Source organism: Papaver somniferum, chromosome 7 (genome assembly GCF_003573695.1).
Source record: "Papaver somniferum cultivar HN1 chromosome 7, ASM357369v1, whole genome shotgun sequence".
Lineage (NCBI taxonomy): Eukaryota > Viridiplantae > Streptophyta > Magnoliopsida > Ranunculales > Papaveraceae > Papaver > Papaver somniferum.
Genome location: NC_039364.1, coordinates 12,243,833 through 12,263,420, shown reverse-complemented (window position 1 = coordinate 12,263,420; position 19,588 = coordinate 12,243,833). Strand labels below are relative to the sequence as shown.

General features: G+C 37.6%; 2 protein-coding genes and 1 long non-coding RNA gene across 6 annotated transcripts; 2 read left to right on the top strand and 1 right to left on the bottom strand.

Moving 5' to 3' along the window:
* Positions 1-3,753: 3,753 nt before the first annotated feature.
* Positions 3,754-6,899, top strand: LOC113295632 (IQ domain-containing protein IQM1-like). Its single transcript, XM_026543963.1, has 9 exons — positions 3,754-3,860; positions 3,948-4,664; positions 4,770-4,884; positions 5,174-5,239; positions 5,346-5,434; positions 5,541-5,628; positions 5,738-5,968; positions 6,054-6,155; positions 6,276-6,899. Exons 2-9 carry the CDS (start codon positions 3,997-3,999, stop codon positions 6,747-6,749), a joined length of 1,833 nt encoding a protein of 610 aa, XP_026399748.1. The 5' UTR covers positions 3,754-3,860; positions 3,948-3,996; the 3' UTR covers positions 6,750-6,899.
* A 742-nt stretch (positions 6,900-7,641) lies between these two features.
* LOC113295631 lies at positions 7,642-11,760 on the top strand. 4 transcript variants are annotated; one of them, XR_003332879.1, is made up of 6 exons: positions 7,642-7,900; positions 8,055-9,712; positions 9,815-9,961; positions 10,052-10,108; positions 10,297-10,818; positions 11,250-11,760. It is a non-coding gene; the product is annotated as an uncharacterized LOC113295631 (long non-coding RNA). The 4 variants fall into 4 exon arrangements; XR_003332877.1 differs by having other exon boundaries at positions 7,642-9,712; positions 10,297-10,417; positions 10,496-10,818; XR_003332878.1 differs by having other exon boundaries at positions 7,642-9,712; positions 10,496-10,818.
* A 2,436-nt stretch (positions 11,761-14,196) lies between these two features.
* Positions 14,197-16,714, bottom strand: LOC113294125 (uncharacterized mitochondrial protein AtMg00810-like). The gene is made up of 2 exons (XM_026542544.1): positions 16,264-16,714; positions 14,197-14,261 (listed from the first exon to the last, which is right to left on the bottom strand). The coding sequence occupies exons 1-2, from the start codon at positions 16,712-16,714 to the stop codon at positions 14,197-14,199; spliced, it is 516 nt and encodes a 171-aa protein (XP_026398329.1).
* Between the last annotated feature and the right edge of the window lie 2,874 nt (positions 16,715-19,588).

Sequence of the window (19,588 nt, the reverse complement as noted above, 5' to 3'; positions counted from 1 at the left end):
GGAACACTGGGATGCTATTGAGAGGGTTATGCGGTATCTGAAAAGAACCACAAACCTAGGATTACACTATAAGAGGCATCCCGCAGTCCTTGAAGGATTTAGCGATGCTAATTGGAATACTCTTTCAGATGATTCCAAGGCCACCAGTGGATATGTTTTTACTATTGCTGGGGGCGCTGTATCTTGGAGATCAAAGAAACAGACAATTATAGCCCAATCTACGATGGAGGCTGAATTGATGGCACTAGCAGCAGCTAGTGAAGAAGCAGGATGGCTGAAGAGTCTGTTATCAGACATTCCAGTATGGGAAAAACCGATACCAGCCACTTTGATCCACTGCGATAGTACCGCGGCTATCGGAGTAGTAGAGAACTGTTATAATAACAGTAAGAATCGACAGATACGTCGAAAGCACGACACAGTTAGAGAATTTCTCACAACTGGTGTTGTTAGAGTAGATCATGTAAGGTCTGAAGGAAATATAGCTGATACTTTGACGAAAGGATTAGCAAGAGAAAAGGTATGGAATATCTCTAAAAGTATGGGACTTTTGCCCGTGAGAAGTTGAGTCATTTGTAATGGATACCCAACCTAGAAATAGGTTCAAAGGGACTAGACGAAGTTACAAATAATATGATAGAGTCATGCATTCCCATAGCATCATATCCTGAAGTGGGAAACAAGTTGAGTGTTTAAACTCTTAATGATGTTTATAGCTCTTAAGTTAAGAGTGGGATATACAGGAGTATCCTTGATAGACTCACCTATACGAATGTGAAGGTGTGGCCGCCTTCTATGAGAACTTGGGCATTTCTCTAGATCGTTCGTTAAGAAAGGGATAAGCACATGGCCCTAATGTGCAAAATTAAGAACTTTACTCTAAGATATAGTTGTGTGTGTTGTATAATCTATTATTAGTTAGAGTTCAAGACGAGAGTCACTCTAGTTACCTGATACTTAGAAAGTTCAACACTATGTAGAGGTTCAAGTCGAAAGGCACCTTTGCTTATGCACAACTGTATAGCACTTGCTCAATGTTTTAAAATATAAGTGGGGGATTGTTGGGGTATATATTTAAAAACATAGTTTTGTAATAATATGCCAAAGTTAGAGAGATAGTATGGTGGCATTGTTTTGAGCTCCCACACTATAGGCATGGGTTCAATTCCCACCCCACACAATTTCACTAGGGTATATACTATTTATACTATATATTATATTACATTAGTCCGGGAGCGGGGCCTTGGGGCCTTGGGAGGTCTGCTGATCCAGAAACAATTTTTTTGCTGGTTTTAACTTAAATTTTCAAAACGTATTAAGATAATTATATCATGATTAATTACAGTTAATGTTGAAATTTTAATACGGCCGTTTTTTTGCTGTTACAAAGAAATTTAATTGGCATTTAATCGAAAATTAATTTTCCATTAATTCCATTGATTCTTTTTGATTATAAAAAAAAAAACTGGTTTCTGGAAGAAAAGATATAGAACGTTATTTGTATTTCGTCAAGTTTTTCTGAGCAAGTGTTGTTGAAAGAGTTATTATTGATTCGATTTCTCAGTGCAGAGAAATCGAAAGAGATAAGCTGTTTTATCCCATAGGGTTTCGACAAAAAACTGACTGCTAGCACAATCAAGAGGCAGAGTCGCGAAACACCTTAAAGATAGCGACCTAGTACGCGACTCAGCGGTTTCTTTGTGTAATTTGATTATAGTGCTTTGTTTCCAACACACCCTTGTGGAAGGGATTAATCTCCGAAAAGTATGGCATTGAAAAGCTAGGCTGGAATGCGGTGAATCCGAAACAAGCTTATGGCTGCAGCGTTTGGAGAGGAATTCAAAACCAGTTATCTGACTTCAAGTCCAACTGCAAATTTATTGTCGGGAATGGTGAAAGAACTAAATTATGGTGGGACATTTGGCTAGGTACCTCTCCTTTAGCCGAGCAATTTCCTTATGCCTTCGAAGCCTCCGCTCATAAAGAGTTCACAGTAGCTCAAATGTACAATCATGTCGACAAGAGCTGGTCCTTGGGAATTACAAGAAGAATACAAGACCATGTTATCGAAAGTGTTGCAAGGCTGCTGCATGCTCTGGATGAAAGCAACACTACACTTAACAACAATCAAGATGAAAGAGGTTGGATGGATAAGAATGAAATTTGTAAATTCTCGGTTAAGAAATGTTATACGTGGCTGGTTTCTAGGAAAAACTCTCAGCAAGGAGCGGTTTACGTCCCTCCAAAGAAGATTTGGTCCAAATATTGGCCTCCAAAGGTGAGTTTTCTCATTTGGCTTGCTGTCAATCAAAAGGTCTTAACTCAAGACAATCTTTGTAAAAGAAAATGGAGAGATTGGGTGAATCACTGCTATTTATGTATCGATGACGGAGAAACATCACATCATATGCTTCTTCACTGCTCGTATGCGAACACCATATGGAGATCTTTCATTGAGTTATTCAACCTGGTATGGATTACTCCCCCATCTGTTGAAATTGCTATTCACTCTTGGCCTAATTACAAACCTAAAACGAGAAAAGATGTTGTGATTAGCACAATCCCTGCTGCAATCATTTGGAATTTATGGAAGGAAAGAAACCGGCGCGCGTTTGAAAACAAGTCTTTACCTACAACGAAGGTCATCCAGAAGATTAAGTTTACAATCGCGTATTGGGTGTATCAGCAACCTCAATTCATAGGCATTACTGTTCAACACTTTATTTTGAAATGGAAGGATGTGGTGTTTGAACCTCCATGAGTCTTATGTGTTGTTTTTGTCTGCATTTCTTTCTCATCTGGTCGTTGCTTTGGGATGTTTGGATTGATTATCGTCTGTACTTTTCGTTCATGTTTCGTGAACATTTTTTCCTTTCTATAATATTATTAATTTTACCGATCAAAAAAAAAATGTATAAAGTAAAACCTTATTTAATGGGAATGCAACATTGTCAGCCTTACAAAAATAAATTGTTTAGAGCCTTTACTTATTTAATCAATCTTTTCCGGGGAAAAATAAAATGTATTCGCCTACAAACAAGTATTATCACTGTATAATGCCCAAAAAAAAGAAAAACAAGAATGAAACCGAATCAAAGGGGTGGCTGCCAAAAGTGTAACAAAAAATTCCACAAAGATATGGAAAACAAATTGTAAAAGAGAACGAAAGCTTTTTTGAAACATTCAAAAGCTTAAAAGAAGGGGCCATTTTAGTAAAAGAATTCCTAGTAAAAGGCCGTGTCCTCAACACTCGTGTTCTTCTTCTATGACTTTTGTCCAAAAATAGGTTTAGTTTGACTGCCCCTTTACACACTCAACACAGACACAAAAAAACAAACAAAAGTCACCCCATTCTTCATTCTTGACCATCTCCATCCATCCATGGATAGATTTTTGTTTTCAAGCTCTTAAATTTTCATCATACGTCTAACATAGACATGTACCACTAGTTGTTGTTGCTGCTGCTCATGTTCTGTCGCTGTAGTTGCTGTTGCTGTTGAGTCTTTGACAGAAATGTAAAAAACACGCGTTCTTCTTTTTGTTTTTTTGTTTTTCCACAACATCGAGCTTTGATTCTGACTCTTTCAAAAGTTGAAACCCATTTTTGCATCCATCTTCTGTTTACCATTCAACACTGTTTTTAGAGAAAGTGACATAAGACTTCAACACTTTTTTGTCCGTACGTACTTGAAGGTTCAACTGTCTTCTGGATAGATACTTCATTAAATTCTGGTTCATGGCTTCTTATATAAAAGGCCAACAACTGGAGTTACAATATTTATTCTTATCTCAATTCAGTTTGTTTAATCTTAAAGGAGAGATTGTGAAATCTTATCTCTTTGGAGTTTGGATATTCGTAGGTAACCCTAACCTTTGTTTGAATCTTTCTTTCTTTTTGTATTATCTGTTGCTTCGATATTGAATTTTTCATTGCGTTTGCTATGCAGATTGAAGGTTGCTTGAAGAAAATATAGTGTTTTTTGTTGATTTGTGTCTATGGGTTTGTCACTATCCTTGTTGGTATCAACTTGTAAAGAAATCATCAAAACCCAATCTTTGGAGGATAATGTCGAAACAGTTAATGTAAGGTCATTTAGTTTAGATGGAAATGAATCTGAGATGATGCTCAGAACACTAAGTTTTAAGATGAATGATTCTGAGAGTGTTGTTATGGATGAGTCTGATAAAAATAATATGGCTATTGAGGAATCAGTAAGCTTTAAACACTCGAAGAGTAATGAGGCGTCCAAGCTGAACACAACTTTTTCATTCAAGAATCTAGTCCTTGAAAATAACAATGCAGGGATGACTTCAAAGAACAGCGAGTCCGGTGAGTCTCATAATGTGATCAATGAAGAGTCAATAAGCTTCAGGAAAGAGGAAAATCAACCATTGAGGCTCAAGACTACACTTTCGTATGAAAATCTGGTTCTTGATAGTGCAAATTTCATACAACCGGCAGCTTTGAAGACCAGGGAACAGAACTCACTCATTGCACCAAAAGGTCCAAAGCTCATAATCCCGGTTGTAGAGCCAACAATATTTTTTTCTCCAAGACCTGTCAGCGAACTTGATGCTGCTGCGGTTAAGCTTCAGAAAGTCTATAAGAGTTACCGGACTAGAAGAAATCTTGCAGATTGTGCAGTCGTGGTGGAGGAGCTTTGGTAAGCAATTAACATCACTATTTCCTAATCTATTTTTTTCTTTCAAATGCTAGTTTATTTTCATAGTTTTTTAATCTAATTTTGTTTCTCTTTTGAATGTTATAGGTGGAAAGCATTAGACTTTGCTGCTCTCAAGCAAAGTTCGGTATCTTTCTTCAATATTGAAAGACCAGAAACCGCTGTTTCACGATGGGCACGTGCAAGGACAAGAGCTGCCAAGGTACTCCTCACTTGACTAACCATACACATGCAGTTGACACTTATAAAGAGTTCTATTTGGAATTTCTTTCCTTGCTGATATTAAGGGACCATTTTTTGTCAAAGAGATACCCCATTGAACTCTTTTGGGTGTATTCTCATTTTCTTCTGTGGCGGGCTCGGTTTTGACTATTGCGTCTTACGTTCTTGTCATCCCTGCTTTCATTTTCTTGTTGGTATATCAAAAGTTTCAAAAAAATATCTAGTTTGGTCAGAAAATATCGTTGAATCCTTGCAAACTTATTATACAGGTTGGAAAGGGTTTATCCAAGGACGAAAAGGCACAAAAACTGGCTTTGCAACATTGGCTTGAAGCTGTAAGTTCAGGGATCTTTATCCATATGAGCTGTCTGAGAAAAACTCTAAGATTTTTCAAGTCATTTGATATGAGATTAACGTATTTCTACATGCTCAAATTTTTAGATTGACCCACGACATCGGTATGGTCACAACTTACATTTCTACTATGATGTGTGGTTCAAAAGCGAGAGCAGTCAACCATTCTTCTACTGGTAGCTAGATACTTCTTTTAGATCTCATTTAATCTCCTTACAAAGTTACAATAACATCACGTGCCTTTTTTTTCTCTTCATAATTTGGTCTTTATTGATCATGAAGGTTGGATGTTGGAGATGGCAAAGAAGTGCACCATGAACGATGCTCAAGAAATGATCTGCAACGTAATTGTATCAAATATCTTGGACCCGTAAGTCTCTATAATATTCATATATTCTTCTTCACAGCTTTCAAGCAGGAATAAAAAATAATTAATAGAAGCCTTGTGATTCATATATACCGTGTATCGCTTTCTGCAGATAGAGAGGGAAGCGTATGAAGTTGTAGTACAAGGCGGGAAGCTTGTTTATAGACAGAGCCGGTTGTTTGTGGATACTGTTGAGGGTTCCAAATGGATATTTGTTCTTAGCACATCAAGATCATTGTATATAGGCCAAAAGAAGAAAGGTGCCTTTCAACACTCTAGTTTTCTTGCTGGTGGAGCTACAACAGCTGCTGGAAGATTGGTTGCGCATAATGGTGTCCTCCAGGTATATATACATATAACTTCGTGCATATAGTACGATTTGAAAGTGCGACTTTCATTTTCTGACAAATAGTATCTTGTCCTTGCAGGCAATATGGCCTTACAGTGGACATTATCTTCCCACCGAGGAGAATTTTAAGGAATTCATTAGCTTCCTCGAGGATCACTTCGTAGACCTGACAAATGTGAAGGTAAGTGCTCTGAAGCGTTTCATTAGCTGGTATTTCGTGCATTGTATGAAAGAGGTTAACACTCTGAACTTAAGACTAAAAATTGACTAGATAACTGATGTTTCATCATCGTTTTCGCAGAGGTGTGCTGTCGATGACGACTATCCTTATAAAACTAAGGATACAGAGACGAAACAAGAGGCAGTACTGGAAGCTCCCGCAGAAACTGCACTGCCAGTGGAAAAAGATGCAGTTACGGACAATGAGCGCTTTCACAACACTACTCCTGTTATCACCGAGTGTCAAGAAGACAAGACGAAAACCAAAGAAACAAATGTTGAAGTACCCGCATTCAGTTTTGGAAAACGTTTATCCTGCAAATGGAGTTCAGGAGTTGGCCCTCGTATTGGTTGTGTCAGAGACTACCCGAGCGAGCTTCAATTCCAAGCACTCGAGCAAGTCAATCTATCTCCTAGAGTCGCATCTGGGACCATCCGGAAAAACGGTCCAATCCCTTCACCCCGACCGAGTCCCAAAATCCGACTTTCTCCAAGACTTGCATATATGGGACTCCCTAGCCCTAGGAGGGTCTCTACACCTACACCAGCTAACTAGAATTCATATCAGAATATCATAGAGAAATTGTTAGATCCTGAGAACAATCTTTTTCCTTCCCAGTTTCAACGAAATAATAAAGGAAGTGATGAAGGGACTAACCCAACATTCCTTTTTGTAGGTCTTACTTGACCTTGCTCATTTTTTTTTACCTAGATTCTTTTATCTTTCTGGGTTTTAACCTATTTTTTCTTGTAAAGCAGGTACCAATTATTAACCACGTGTAATGTAATGTAATTTTGAATAAAAATTCTTTTGAGATGTCTCTTTCTTTCTTCTTCATTGTTTAGTCAATGTGGCTAGTGATGACTTAGAATAGGTTGGTGCAGGTCAAACACACTGAAATGTTGACCATAATCTAGTTCTAGTATCTCATTGCCACACGCTTCTCTGTCCTAGTCCATTATCCCTCAAGAAGATTGCAGATATTTGCTTCAAGTCCAAGAGTGATGTGTCTCGTCAATTTATCTGATACATACCGTAATCATAGTGCACGTGGAAACCACCAAAACTTCATGCAGCATCAAAACTGAGAGTCTGAATGAAATTGCTCCAAGCAGAATATGTTAACATGTCGCGTTTCGAATCAAATTTGCTACAGAGAGACGAATACATTTAACTAGCCCAAATTTACATCTTTTTAGAAGTAATAGCTGCAATATTAACATGGAAATTACTTAGTAAGAATGATCTCATGATATGGAATTTACTTGTCTCTCAAATATTCCATGAATGACATGCACCATGATGGTTCAAGATGGTGCGCTATGCTGTATCATAGGCACATACGACACATGGCTGCCAAAATATAAAATGTGTGTGTGAAAATAAAATCCATTCTTGTTTTATCCGCTCTCTCCTTCATTTTTTCTTATTGGCTTTATTACTCATTCTTCTAGAGCCCTAAAACCCAATCTTCCACTGTTTCAATCGCTAATTCTTAAATCTGAGAAGAATTTCTGTTTTTTTTTTATAGAAAGATTAAAAGGGTTTCATGGTTTACTTCAATTGTCTACCTACAGAGATCACAATTGACATTTTAAGCAGGAATTTGTTCTGGAATGCAAATCGGAGAAATGTTATTTCTCATCCATCATTCTCCAAAATTCACTTCGATCATCTCAATAATTCTTCTGCTGATGATGAATCTGGTAAGTTGGGTTTTCTTGCTTCTACTTATGATATTTATTTATCATAATAAAAAAATTCATTATATTGAGTGTGTTGAAAATCATGAATCAAATCCCCCCAATAAGCATTTTAGTTTTCTTGGTTCATTTAATGGGTTGATCTGTCTTGCTGAAGGCCAATCAGTGTGTATTTGTAACCCCATCACAAAAGAATAGGTGATGGTTCCAGAAATTAAGAGAAATTGGTGTGATATTGAACGGTTTACTTTCGCGAGCAGCAGCAGCTTCGGGTATGTTTCTTCAACCAATGAGTACAAAGTTGTAGTAATATATTTGTCTACACTCTAGGATCTGGTAATGGATGGAGAAACCTTGGAAAGTTTAATTTTCAATTCCGTATCTATATTTGGGATGTAGCTGGTGTCTTTGCTAATGGAGCACTTCATGGGCTGGATGATATATTTGTGAACCTCTTTCAGGACCTCCTTTGCCACCAGAGAGTAATTGGTGGTATAGCAGAATAGGGGTTTTGGATGGGCTTTTGTTTTATTCTATTAGGCTAGTTGTCCAAGGAGTCCAAGGTTTTGAGACATGGTTATTAAAAAGGAACAATGATGAGCATCACATGAAAGAGCGAGACCAACGTCAGTCATGGGGTTGGAGTAAAGAGTTTACGATTGGCGATTGCAAACTATTAGCGGTTACGAAGAGCGGCCGTGTTTTAACTTATGCTGATAGACATGTCCACATTTACGACACAAAAGCTTCAAATTCGAAAATGCTTGTGGAGTTCAATGAAATGTTCTGTAAAGTATTTCCTCACAGAAACACTTTAGTTTCACTGAAAGAATTAGGGGAAGAATATACACATTCAATGGAGTCAGTTGAAGGAGGCAGAAATCCGTGATTCCAGCAGCTATAGAGGATGCGGACCCTGAATACATTCTCATAAACTGGTATTCTACATTGAGTTTTTAAAGTGATGTTTGTATAATTCTAGGGTGATGCTCTAAGTTATTGGCATTGTCTCACTGAATTATGTGTTATAAGTTACTTTTTATCCTTTATATCATCGGTTTAACTTTATAGTAGTGTTCTTTGTATCGGGTTAATCTGTGTTGCTTTCTGAATTGTTCATTTGTTTAATAACTCAACCTTATTTCAATGGAAACATGTGATGGATATGTTAGTGATTTATTTTGTTTATTTATACATGGGATGGGAGTCAAATAAGTATTTGCAGGCAAAATTAAGGAAATGGCAGCTTTTCCAGTACTAGGGAATACTTCTTACATTATCTGGTAGATAATTTTAGGGATCCATATTTTTACTTTTCCGTATTTTCATCCTGCATTTTGGTACTGAAAATATGTTAACGTCGCAGTTACTAATTGATTGGGAAACTGCACTGTCAGTTTGCCTTTGTTCGTCAATAAATTTCACAACAACAGTTGAGTTAAGTAGGCAGACTTCTCTGTAAGAATTATCATATGATTAATGTTTCAGTTTTGACCTCACCAACCTAATTGGTTTGTCGTCAAATGATTCTACTTTTCTGTATCCTTGGGAAGGATCAAATATTAGCAAGGTAGATTTTGTTTTGGGTCAAGGGGGATAGAAACTATAACAAATTGGTGCAAGTCAAAGCACTTGCCCATTCTAGTTATGGAAATCCAATGCAGCATGCTTCATTCTCCTAGTTCCAACTTTGTCTTCCCCACAAAGTTCATGACCTTTTGAGAATACTGCAGAAGTTTGCTTCATGTCTTAAATTGCCGTGGCTACCAGATCAGAGAAATCTCACAGATTCTGGACTGGTGGTAGAGGACTCTGGTACACAATTAGCATCACTATTTCTATTTTTTTTCCGATGCTAGATCTGTATTTTAGGATTTCTTATGTTGTTCTTATTTGGTTTCCTCTCAAATGTTGTAGGTGGAAAGTTGGACTTTGCCACTCTCAAGTGGAGTGTGGTATCTTTCTTCAATTAAGCTCCTCAACAGACAGTATGGGCAAGGACAATTGCTGTCAAGATACTCCTCACCTGGCTAACCATACAAATGCATCAAATACCTTGGACCGGTTAGTCTTTTGAAAATTCGTATATTCTTTTTCACTCTCAAGCAGGCTTGTTGTTCATTTTTTTCTCGTGTAATTGCTTCCTGCATATAGAGAGGAATCCTTATGGAGTAGTCATCTAGATCTGGAATGTTGCCTGCTGACAGAGTGGTATGTTTATCTTCTGGCTGCTTCTAGAATATCTTCTTTTTGTTGTTGTTATACTTGCCAAAAACCTGCTATTCCTGCACAAAAATGGCTCACATTATCAGGTAAACATATCATTCTTGTTGTTTACATTCTCTTTAATTGCATATACTTATGAGTTTGTGGCTCAACCTAGTGTTTGTGTTATGCAGGGGAAAGACCAATGTTACTAGGAAGGGGTGGATTTTCAAGCTTACCAGATACAGTTGTATTTTGTGACGTACAAATCTCAAAAGATGGGATTTATTTTTTGCTTGTTAGATATTAGGCTTGGTAACTCTACAAATACAGCAAATTTCTACCTAAAAATTCTGTTCTGGCTAGAAAACTCACCGTGAACTTATTATTCAGGTTGGAAAGGGCTTATCCAAGGATGAAAGGGGCTCAAAAACTAGCCTTGCAGTGTTGGCTTGAAGCTGTAAGTTCAGGGACCTTGATCAATATGAACTGTCAGATTGACCCACGACATTGGTATGGTCACAACCTACATTTCTACTATGATGTGTGGTTCGAAGGAGAGAGCAGTCAACCATTCTACCACTGGTAGATACTTCCTTTGAAGATGTCTGTCCCATAACAGATCTACTTTTTATGTTTCTGCTCATAAAGAAGTAAACCATGAACGATGCTCCAGGAATGATTTGCAACTCAACTACATCAAATGTCTTGGACCCGTAAGTCCCTTTATAATTCAGATAATCCTTCTTTCTAACTCTTAACTAAGATGACTTAACTGTTATTTGTCCGTCACAAAGTTTGTCCCAAGAAATAGAAATTAGCTTTCTCGATTTCACAATTCCATCAGATTAAGCTGAGATTTGACAGAATCAGTCAAATTGATGAACAATTTCATTTACATGCAATCGAACAAACAGATTACTAGTTCAAAGTTTATCATATAATCCACTGAATCGATCAGAATCGATCAATTTCACTATCATATCCATTCAAAATACAAAACAACTTCAGTTCTCAATTTCTTTACAAGATCGATCAACCTGATCAAATAAAGCAATTTATACATCTATTCAACACAATAAAACAGAGAGAGGATAGCAACAAACTTCAACAAACAGATTACTGATGTTTCGTTATTTTTCTCCAGAGGTGTTCTATCAGTTGCAAGTATCCTTATAAAAGTAAGGATGCCGACACCAACCAAGAGGCAACAGCAGCTCCTGCAGCAAGTGCATTACCAGAATACAAAGATACAGTTCTGAACAATTATCCCTTTGATAACACTGTTCTATTGTCGTCGAAGCTTACATGTGGAAGTACCCGCATACAGTTTTGGAAAATGATTAATGTGCATTATGGAATTCAGGAATTGGACCTCATATTGGCTGTCATAAATTCCCCAGGGAGCTTCAATTCCAAGCTCTGTGAGCCTCCGGAAAGATACGGTCCTGTGCCTAGTCCTAAACTTGTATACATGCGACTCCGTAGTCCCAGAGTTTCCACATGTAAGCTAATGCGAATTTTTGGCCTTGTGATGAAATGTTGAATAAAATTTGTCTACCTTGGATTCATATTTTTTCTGGGTTGTAAAGCGGATTTGCTGTAAAATATTGCCGTAACAACTAATAAGGCACATCCCACGTGTGGCTGTCACAGTATAAAATGTGGGTGTGAAGATAACCGAATCCCTTCTTATATTCGACAAAGCTATGTTTTTTATATCTTTTCCACAGCCCTAAAACCCTATTTTCCAAATTCTCAATCCCCAAGAAGAATTTCTGTTTCTCTATACAAGGGTTTCATGGATTACTTCCAGATTCTACCTACAGAGATTACCGTAGAAATGTTTAAGCAGACTACCGACTGAATTGGTGCTCGATTCTAAACTAGTCTGCACAAATTGGAGAAGTGTTTTTTCTCATCCATCGTTTGAGAGTTTTAGCTATCTTGGTTCATTTAATGGGTTGATCTTTCTTGCCCAAGGCTTATCTGTTTGCATTTGCAACCCTTTTACCAAGGAATATGTCATGCTTCCAGAACTTCAAAGAGATTGTGAGGATGCCTTTTTGATGACCGGATGTGGTTATGTTTCTTCAACCGATGAGTACAAAGTTGTAGGAATATATATGTCAGAGACCAACGTCGAAGTCCACATATACACTCTAGGGAGTGGCACTGGGTGGAGAAACCTTGGAAAGTTCGATTTTCAATTCAATTTCCATGTAGGGGATGCACCTGGTGCCTTTGCTAATGGAGCACTTTATTGGCTGGATTATGAATTAAAAATGATCGTCACCTTTGATTTGGATGAGGAGAAGTTCTGTGAGCATCTTTCACCACCTCCTTTGCCACCAGAGAGTGAATGGTGGTATAGCAGAAGGGAAAATTGGGAAAATGCCCCAATATGGGGTGCAATGTTGGAAATCTGCCCCAACATTTAAAAGTTCGGAAAAATGCCCCATTCCGTCAAAAACTCAGTTAAGTCACATGTGTGAGCCCACACACGCGAATAAAAAGACAAATACGTCCTTCAAAATTCACGGTTAAGGGTTCAAAATCCAGGATTGAGGGTTTAGGGTTCATGTTTAAGGTTCTGGTGGTGGAAGCGGCGGTATTAATGGTAGTTCTGGTGGTGATGGTGGTTTTACGCATGTGACTTAACTGGGTTGGATGTCAAAATTAACGAAATGGGATATTTTTCCAACTATTTTTAACGTTGGGGCAGATTTCCAACATTGCATCTCATATTGGGGCATTTTTCCAATTTTTCCATAGCAGAATAGGGGTTTTGGATGGGTTTTTGTTTTATTCTATAGTTGCCCAAGGAATTGAAGGTGTTGACACATGGTTTCTAAAAGGTAAGAATGATAAGCATGAGATGAAAGAACGAGACGAACATCTGTCATTGGGTTGAAGTAAAGATTTTAGGGCTGACGATAGAGAATTGTTGGCCATTACGAAGAGTGACTGTGTTTTAAGTTATGTTCATAACTATCTCTACCTTCATGACACAAAAGATTCAACTTCGAAAAAGCTTGTGGAGTTTAAGGAAAACTTTAGTATAGTATTCCCTCACAAGAACACTTTACTTTCATTGAAAGAATTAGGGGAGGAAGACACAAAAAGAATGGAGTCAGTTGAAATTGAGGAGACACTATGCCGTGATAATCTTTTCAGAAGCTAAATAGAAGTTGCGAACCCTGATAACATTCTTATAAACTGCTAATCTTCATTGATATTTTGAAGTGATATTCATATAATCTACAGACTTATAAGTTTTTCGTTTTGAATTTGGATAACTATTATAAGTTTCTTTTCTTCTGTCTTTATATCATCGGCCTTTTATTGAGTTAACCTGTGTTGGTTTATGATTTGTACATTTCGTTAGTGACTCAACCTTATTTCAATAGAAACATGTGATGCATACGTTAGTGATTTATTTTGTTTATTCATGTATGGGATGGGATTCAAATAAGTATGTGCAGGAAAAATCAAGGAAATTGTTGGGAATACTTCGTACATTATCTAATACATTATCTTAAGGATCCATATTTATAGTTTTCCATGTTTTCTTTTAGTGCTATCAACTTATCATACTGATTATGTTAGTGTTACGGTTATTAGTATTAGTTATAAAACGTGCTAGTTTGAGTAGGAAACTGCACTGTCAGTTGGTCTTCGTTCATCAATAAATTTCACAACAACAGTTGAAAGCCAAGTTCTCAGTTATGTTTCAATTCTGCCGTTGACCACACCAACCTAATTGGTTTGTCATCAACTGATTCTACGTTTCTGTATCCGTAGGAAGGATCAATTAGCAAGATACCTAGCATACTGCTAGCTTGATTTTATTTTGGGTCAATGTGGAAACAATTTTCTCAATTTTTGGTGAAAACTAACAACTTTCAGTAAATTTCTTCTTCCACAAATTAAACAACACAGATTGTATTTTGTTTATCTAGCTCTATTTATAATCTGCTAAGAACTATACTAACCCCTGACATTGATACTAAGAATGTTTTATGAAAAGGTTGCAGCATTTGTAGCACCTTGCTTTATTACAGTAGTCGATGAGGTTTAGTATTTGCAATAGCTCAAGGTATTTTGCTCTCCCAGTAAAGATCACCGAGTTGAATTCCTTTTCCATCTTTATCAAACTCTGCAAAAAAAAGTTTCAAAAAAGTAAAATATTCATCAACTCTTTTGAAGGATCACTGAAGAGTTTAATATGGAATCCTGGTTCTTGATAGTGCAAATTTATAAAATTCGTCTGCTTCGAAGACCCAAGGGAAACTCGCTTACTGCGTTAGAAGGAAAGCACATAACTCCCACTGTAGAGCCGACAATATTTTTTCCTCCAAAACCTGTCATTTGAGAGTTACCAGACTCGGCGAAATCTCGCAGATTCTGGAGTAGTGGTTGAGGAGCTTTGGTATGCAATTAGCATCACTTTTTCTATTTTTTTCAGATGCTAGTTCTGCATATAGGATCTTTTGATGCTCATTTTATTTGGTTTCCTCTAAATTGCTATATGTAGAAGCCATTCTCAAGCAGAGTTCGGTATCTTTCTTTTAACAAAGCTCCTCACCTGAAGGTACCGGCAAGGACAACAGCTGTCAAGCTAAGTCTTTTTTAAAATCGTATATTCTTTTTCACTCTCAAGTAGGGCTTGTGGTTCATATTTATCTCGTGTAAATGCTTTCTGCATATAGAGAGGAATGCTTATGGAGTTGTCGCCGAGATCGGGAATCTTGCCTGTTGACAGAGTGCCTGAGCGGAATCTTGCCTGTTATACTTGCCCGAAACCTACCATTTCTGCACAAAAATGGCTCACATTACCAGGTAAACATATCATTCTTGTTGTTTACATTCTCTTTAGTTTCATGTACTTAAGAGATTGTGGCTCAAGCTAGTCTTTGTGTTGTGCAGGGGAAAGGCCAATAGTAATAGGGGCGGATTTTCAGGGCTATTCCCTGATTCCTGTGACCTAGGATATCAAATTGCACGAGTAAGTAGTACTACCACTTCATTATCTTGTATTATTAATCTCTGGATTTTTTTTTTTATGAGTTCTTAGTTTTGTTCATTTCATTCAGGAAATTCAACCTCAAATTCTTGCACTGTTCCAGTAAACCTGTTGTTCTTTCTCCTGTAACCAGATGAGCAGTAGTACTACTTCATTATTTTGTATTCTTAATCTCTGGGTTTTCTTTTTTCACGAAATCTTAGTTGGGTTTTTCTCATTTGATACTTACTGCAGGGAACTCAATCCCAAGTTCTTGTATTTTCTTCAACATTCTGCTAGTAAATCAGTTTTTGTTTTTCCTGCAACAATGCGAGTTCATTATCTTAATTTTATTCAGATATCATTCTTTGGGTTCTCAATTCTCATGAATCTGGCTCTACAGTCATGCATTTCTCTGTGAAGTGAGGCAGAATATGTTCAATTGTATATATCATATTTGAAATTTTGTCCAGCACTATTTACATTGCTTAGAAAATTGTTTATATGATATTTGAAACTTAGTCCAGCAGGCTATGAGGAAATTTCTGATGAACATGAGCATAGAGATTCTAATGCGTTGTGAGAATAATTCTTTGTATCTTCATTGATAGTCAAAAGCCTGATTTATACATGTTTACACAACTAGATAAGGCAAATAAAAGATACACCTAACAATATCTAGGATATATACAGAAAGAATATATATGCAGTTACAACTAAATAACAAATACAATAATGTCAAGATATATCATATCTTGAACATATCTTAACACCCCCCCTCAGACTCAAGGTGGTGGAGTACACATCTTGAGTCTGGAAATTAATAATCGAAGACGAGCTGCAGAGTGAGTCTTGGTGAAAAGATCAGCCACTTGAAATTTTTATTTAACATGTGGAAGAGTGATTGTACCTTTCTTGAAATGATGACGAGTAAAATGACAATCTATCTCTATATGTTTTGTACGCTCATGAAAGACATCATTGTGTGTAATTTGAATAGCATCCTTGTTATCATAATACAGTGGTGTAGGAGCAGAAACTAGAACTCCCATATCACGAAGTAGCCACCGTAACCAAATGAGTTCAGATGTGGTGTGAGCAAGTGCTCTATACTCTGCTTCAGCACTTGAACGAGAAACCACACTTTGTTTCTTACTTCTCCATGAAATCAACGAGTCTCCCAAGAACACACAATAGCCTGTAATAGATTTTCTATCTGTAATATCCCCAGCCCAATCAGAATCTGAGTAAGCTTGAAGAGTGAGATCATACTTGGATGAGAAACACAGACCTTGATGAAGAGACCCCTTGATATATCTTAGAATTCTGAGAACAACTGCATAATGAGTAGATCTTGGAGCAGACATAAACTGACTGACTATGTGAACTGCATGACTTATGTCTGGTCTCGTAATGGTCAAGTAATTTAGACTCCCTACTAGTTGACGATACAGTGTTGGATTAGACAATAGAGTCCCATCTATAGGACTGTATTTTACATTCAATTCAAGAGGTGTGTCAGTTACCTTATTGTCAGATAGCCCTGCACGCTGTAGAATCTCAGATGCATATTTGACTTGTGATATGAAATAACCAGTGGGTGACATGCCAACTTCAATGCCAAGAAAGTAACTTAAAGATCCAAGATCTTTCATCTTAAAACAATCACTGAGATATGATTTGAGTTCAGTAATACCTTGTAGATCACTGCCAGTAATAACCATGTCGTCAACATACAAGAGAAGAATGACAATTTATTTTTCTGACGATCTGACAAACATAGCTGAATCACAGAAGCTTTGTGTAAAGCCATACTGGAGAATTGCATTGCTAAACTTCTCAAACCAAGCACGAGGTGCTTGTTTGAGTCCATATAATGCCCGTCGAAGCTTACATACTTGATTAGGTTCATGAGGCAAACCAGGAGGAGGTTGCATGTAAACCTCTTCTTGTAACTCACCATGAAGAAACGCGTTTTTCACGTCCATTTGATGAATCCCCCATTGTCGTGCTGCAGCAACAACAAGTAATGTACGAACTGTAACCATTCTGGCCACTGGTGCAAATGTTTCTTCATAGTCAACACCATACTCTTGTGTATAACCTTTTGCAACAACTCGTGATTTACATCGTTCAAACTCACCATCTGACTGGTCTTAACTTTATAGACCCATCTGCTTCCAACAACTGATTTTCCAGGAGGAAGGTCCACCATTTCCCATGTGCCTGCCTCTGCATGTGCTTCCAATTCATCATCCATTGAATCTTGCCATTCTGGAATGGCTGCAGCTTCTCTGTATGTTTTTGGTTCATAAAATGACAAAATAGAAGAAGGAACATGATAGTCTGCATACTTAGCTGGTGGTCTTCGATTGCGAGGTGGCAAAGAATTTTCTTCAGAATCAGGATCTCGTTCCTGAGTTGCACTGTTAGGTTGAGTCGTAGAGTGGTCTTGGTCATCCGTATTTGGTGGATCAACAACTAGAGGAGATGAACTTTCAGGAGTAGATATAGGAAAAGTGCTAGGATTGGATTCACTAGGAAATGGATCAGAATAAGTGAAAGACTCAAAAGATGATGATTTGCTGCTTGGAAGTGACCAGAATGGAACTTTCTCCCAGAATGTGACATGACGAGAGACACGAAGCTTTCTATTAACTGGATCATAACAACAGTACCCTTTTTATTCAATACCATAACCAAGGAAGACACACAAGACATTCTTTTGACCAAGTTTATGACGTTCACGTTCTGGAAGGAGTACAAAACAAGTTGAACCAAAGACTCGAAGCTCAGAATAGTTTGGTTTCTTACCATAGAGACGCTCATAAGGTGACATTCCTCCTATGACAGTTGTTGGGACTCTATTGATGGTGTAGACTGCAGTAAGGACTGATTCTCCCCAGAAATTTGAAGGAACTGAGCCAGAAATTAACTGAGTTCTAGCTGTCTCTATAATATGACGGTGTTTACGTTCTGCAACTCCATTTTGTTCTGGAGTTTCAGTACATGACAGTTGAAGAATGGTGCCTTGGGTTTTAAGAAATTTTTTGAATGGATTGGAAATATATTCCCCTCCTTGATCAACACGAAAAACTTTGATCACTTTACCAAACTGAGTTTTTATCATGGTTGAGAAATCAACATATAACTTAAGAAAATCTGCTCTAGAACTGAATAGATATACCCATGTATAACGCGAATAATCATCAATAAAACTGACATAATACAAAGCACCTCCCTTTGACATAATTGGAGATTTACCCCAGACATCAGAATGTATAAGAGCAAAAGGTTCAGTTGAGACAGAAGTGCTAAGATTAAAAGAAAGAGCTGGTTGTTTTGCCAGTTTACAAGAGATGCAATTTGTTTCTTTATCTAACCGATTATCTCCTAGTAAACCCTTATTGATCATATATGAAAGACGAGAAAAGGAAGCATGACCTAACCTAGAATGCCAAGACATGAAGGGATATATTGATACAGGTGCAGTTGGAGTAGCAGCTACGACATGACTTTTAGATTCCGCTGAGAGAGCAAGAGATTGAAGGAGATACAACCGACCAACTCTACGGACTATCCCAACTAGCTTCCCGGTTTTGAGATCCTGTATAGCACAACCAAAAGGAAAACAATATGTGTTATAACCTTGATAACACAGTTGACCAACTGAAATAAGATTCATTTTAATATTTGGAACAAGAAGCACATCTGGTACATAGAAGTTATTTGAATTGTTGACCAAGCCTATATGACTTGCAGTTACTGTTGATCCATCAGCAGTATGAATCTTAGGGGTGATGACAGGATGAAGACTTTCAAAAAACTTTTGATTAAAAGTCATATGGTTTGATGCTCCTGAGTCGAGAAACCATTCCGTTGAATAAATACCTGAGGAGATAGAGAAGGCAGATGCAGCTGTAGGGTTGTTACCAATTGAGAGTGCTTGTTTAATCATCTCTTGAATATCAGCAAGGTTTGGTGTTGAACCACCACCAGGTACAACTAATGCATGAGGTTGAGAAACTGGAGCTGCCGTAAATCTGGTAGGTGTATTGAATTTTTTTCCTCCATAGCATTGATCCTTCTCATGTTTCTTGAGGTTGGTGAGGTGCATAATCTAGATGAGTGACCAAATTCCTTACAATACCCACACTGTGTTGTGGGTGTGTCAGGTATTGTGGCAGCAAGTGATGTATTGGCCGATGAGAGATTGCAGTTCCTTGCCAAGTGTCCAAAGGTCTTGCAGTTATGACACTGTACTTGAGACATATCACGTTGCACTTGAGCATTGGAGTTTCTTGGAAAATTGTTAGGGTTGGATCGTGAGGTCACATCAAATACTCCTGATATCTCTGGTGTGATTATTTTCCTTGTTTCTTCTGTAATAAGTTCAGACAAAGCAACTTGCACCGTGGGAAGAGGTGAACGATGAAGGACTGATTCCCTAACAGACTCAAACTCATCACGCAAAGCCATTA

What these genes read in the sequence shown, in the direction of transcription:
- LOC113294125 (XM_026542544.1), bottom strand. Translation starts at nt 16,714, where the DNA reads ATGTCACCCACTGGTTATTTCATATCACAAGTCAAATATGCATCTGAG. An exon ending in CTCGTTGATTTCATGGAGAA is followed by an intron (nt 14,262 to 16,263) that starts GTAAGAAACAAA and finishes TTTTTTTTGCAG; the next exon opens with AGTTTGATAAAGATGGAAAA.
- LOC113295632 (XM_026543963.1), top strand. Translation starts at nt 3,997, where the DNA reads ATGGGTTTGTCACTATCCTTGTTGGTATCAACTTGTAAAGAAATCATC. An exon ending in GTCGTGGTGGAGGAGCTTTG is followed by an intron (nt 4,665 to 4,769) that starts GTAAGCAATTAA and finishes TGAATGTTATAG; the next exon opens with GTGGAAAGCATTAGACTTTG. An exon ending in TGCAACATTGGCTTGAAGCT is followed by an intron (nt 5,240 to 5,345) that starts GTAAGTTCAGGG and finishes TCAAATTTTTAG; the next exon opens with ATTGACCCACGACATCGGTA.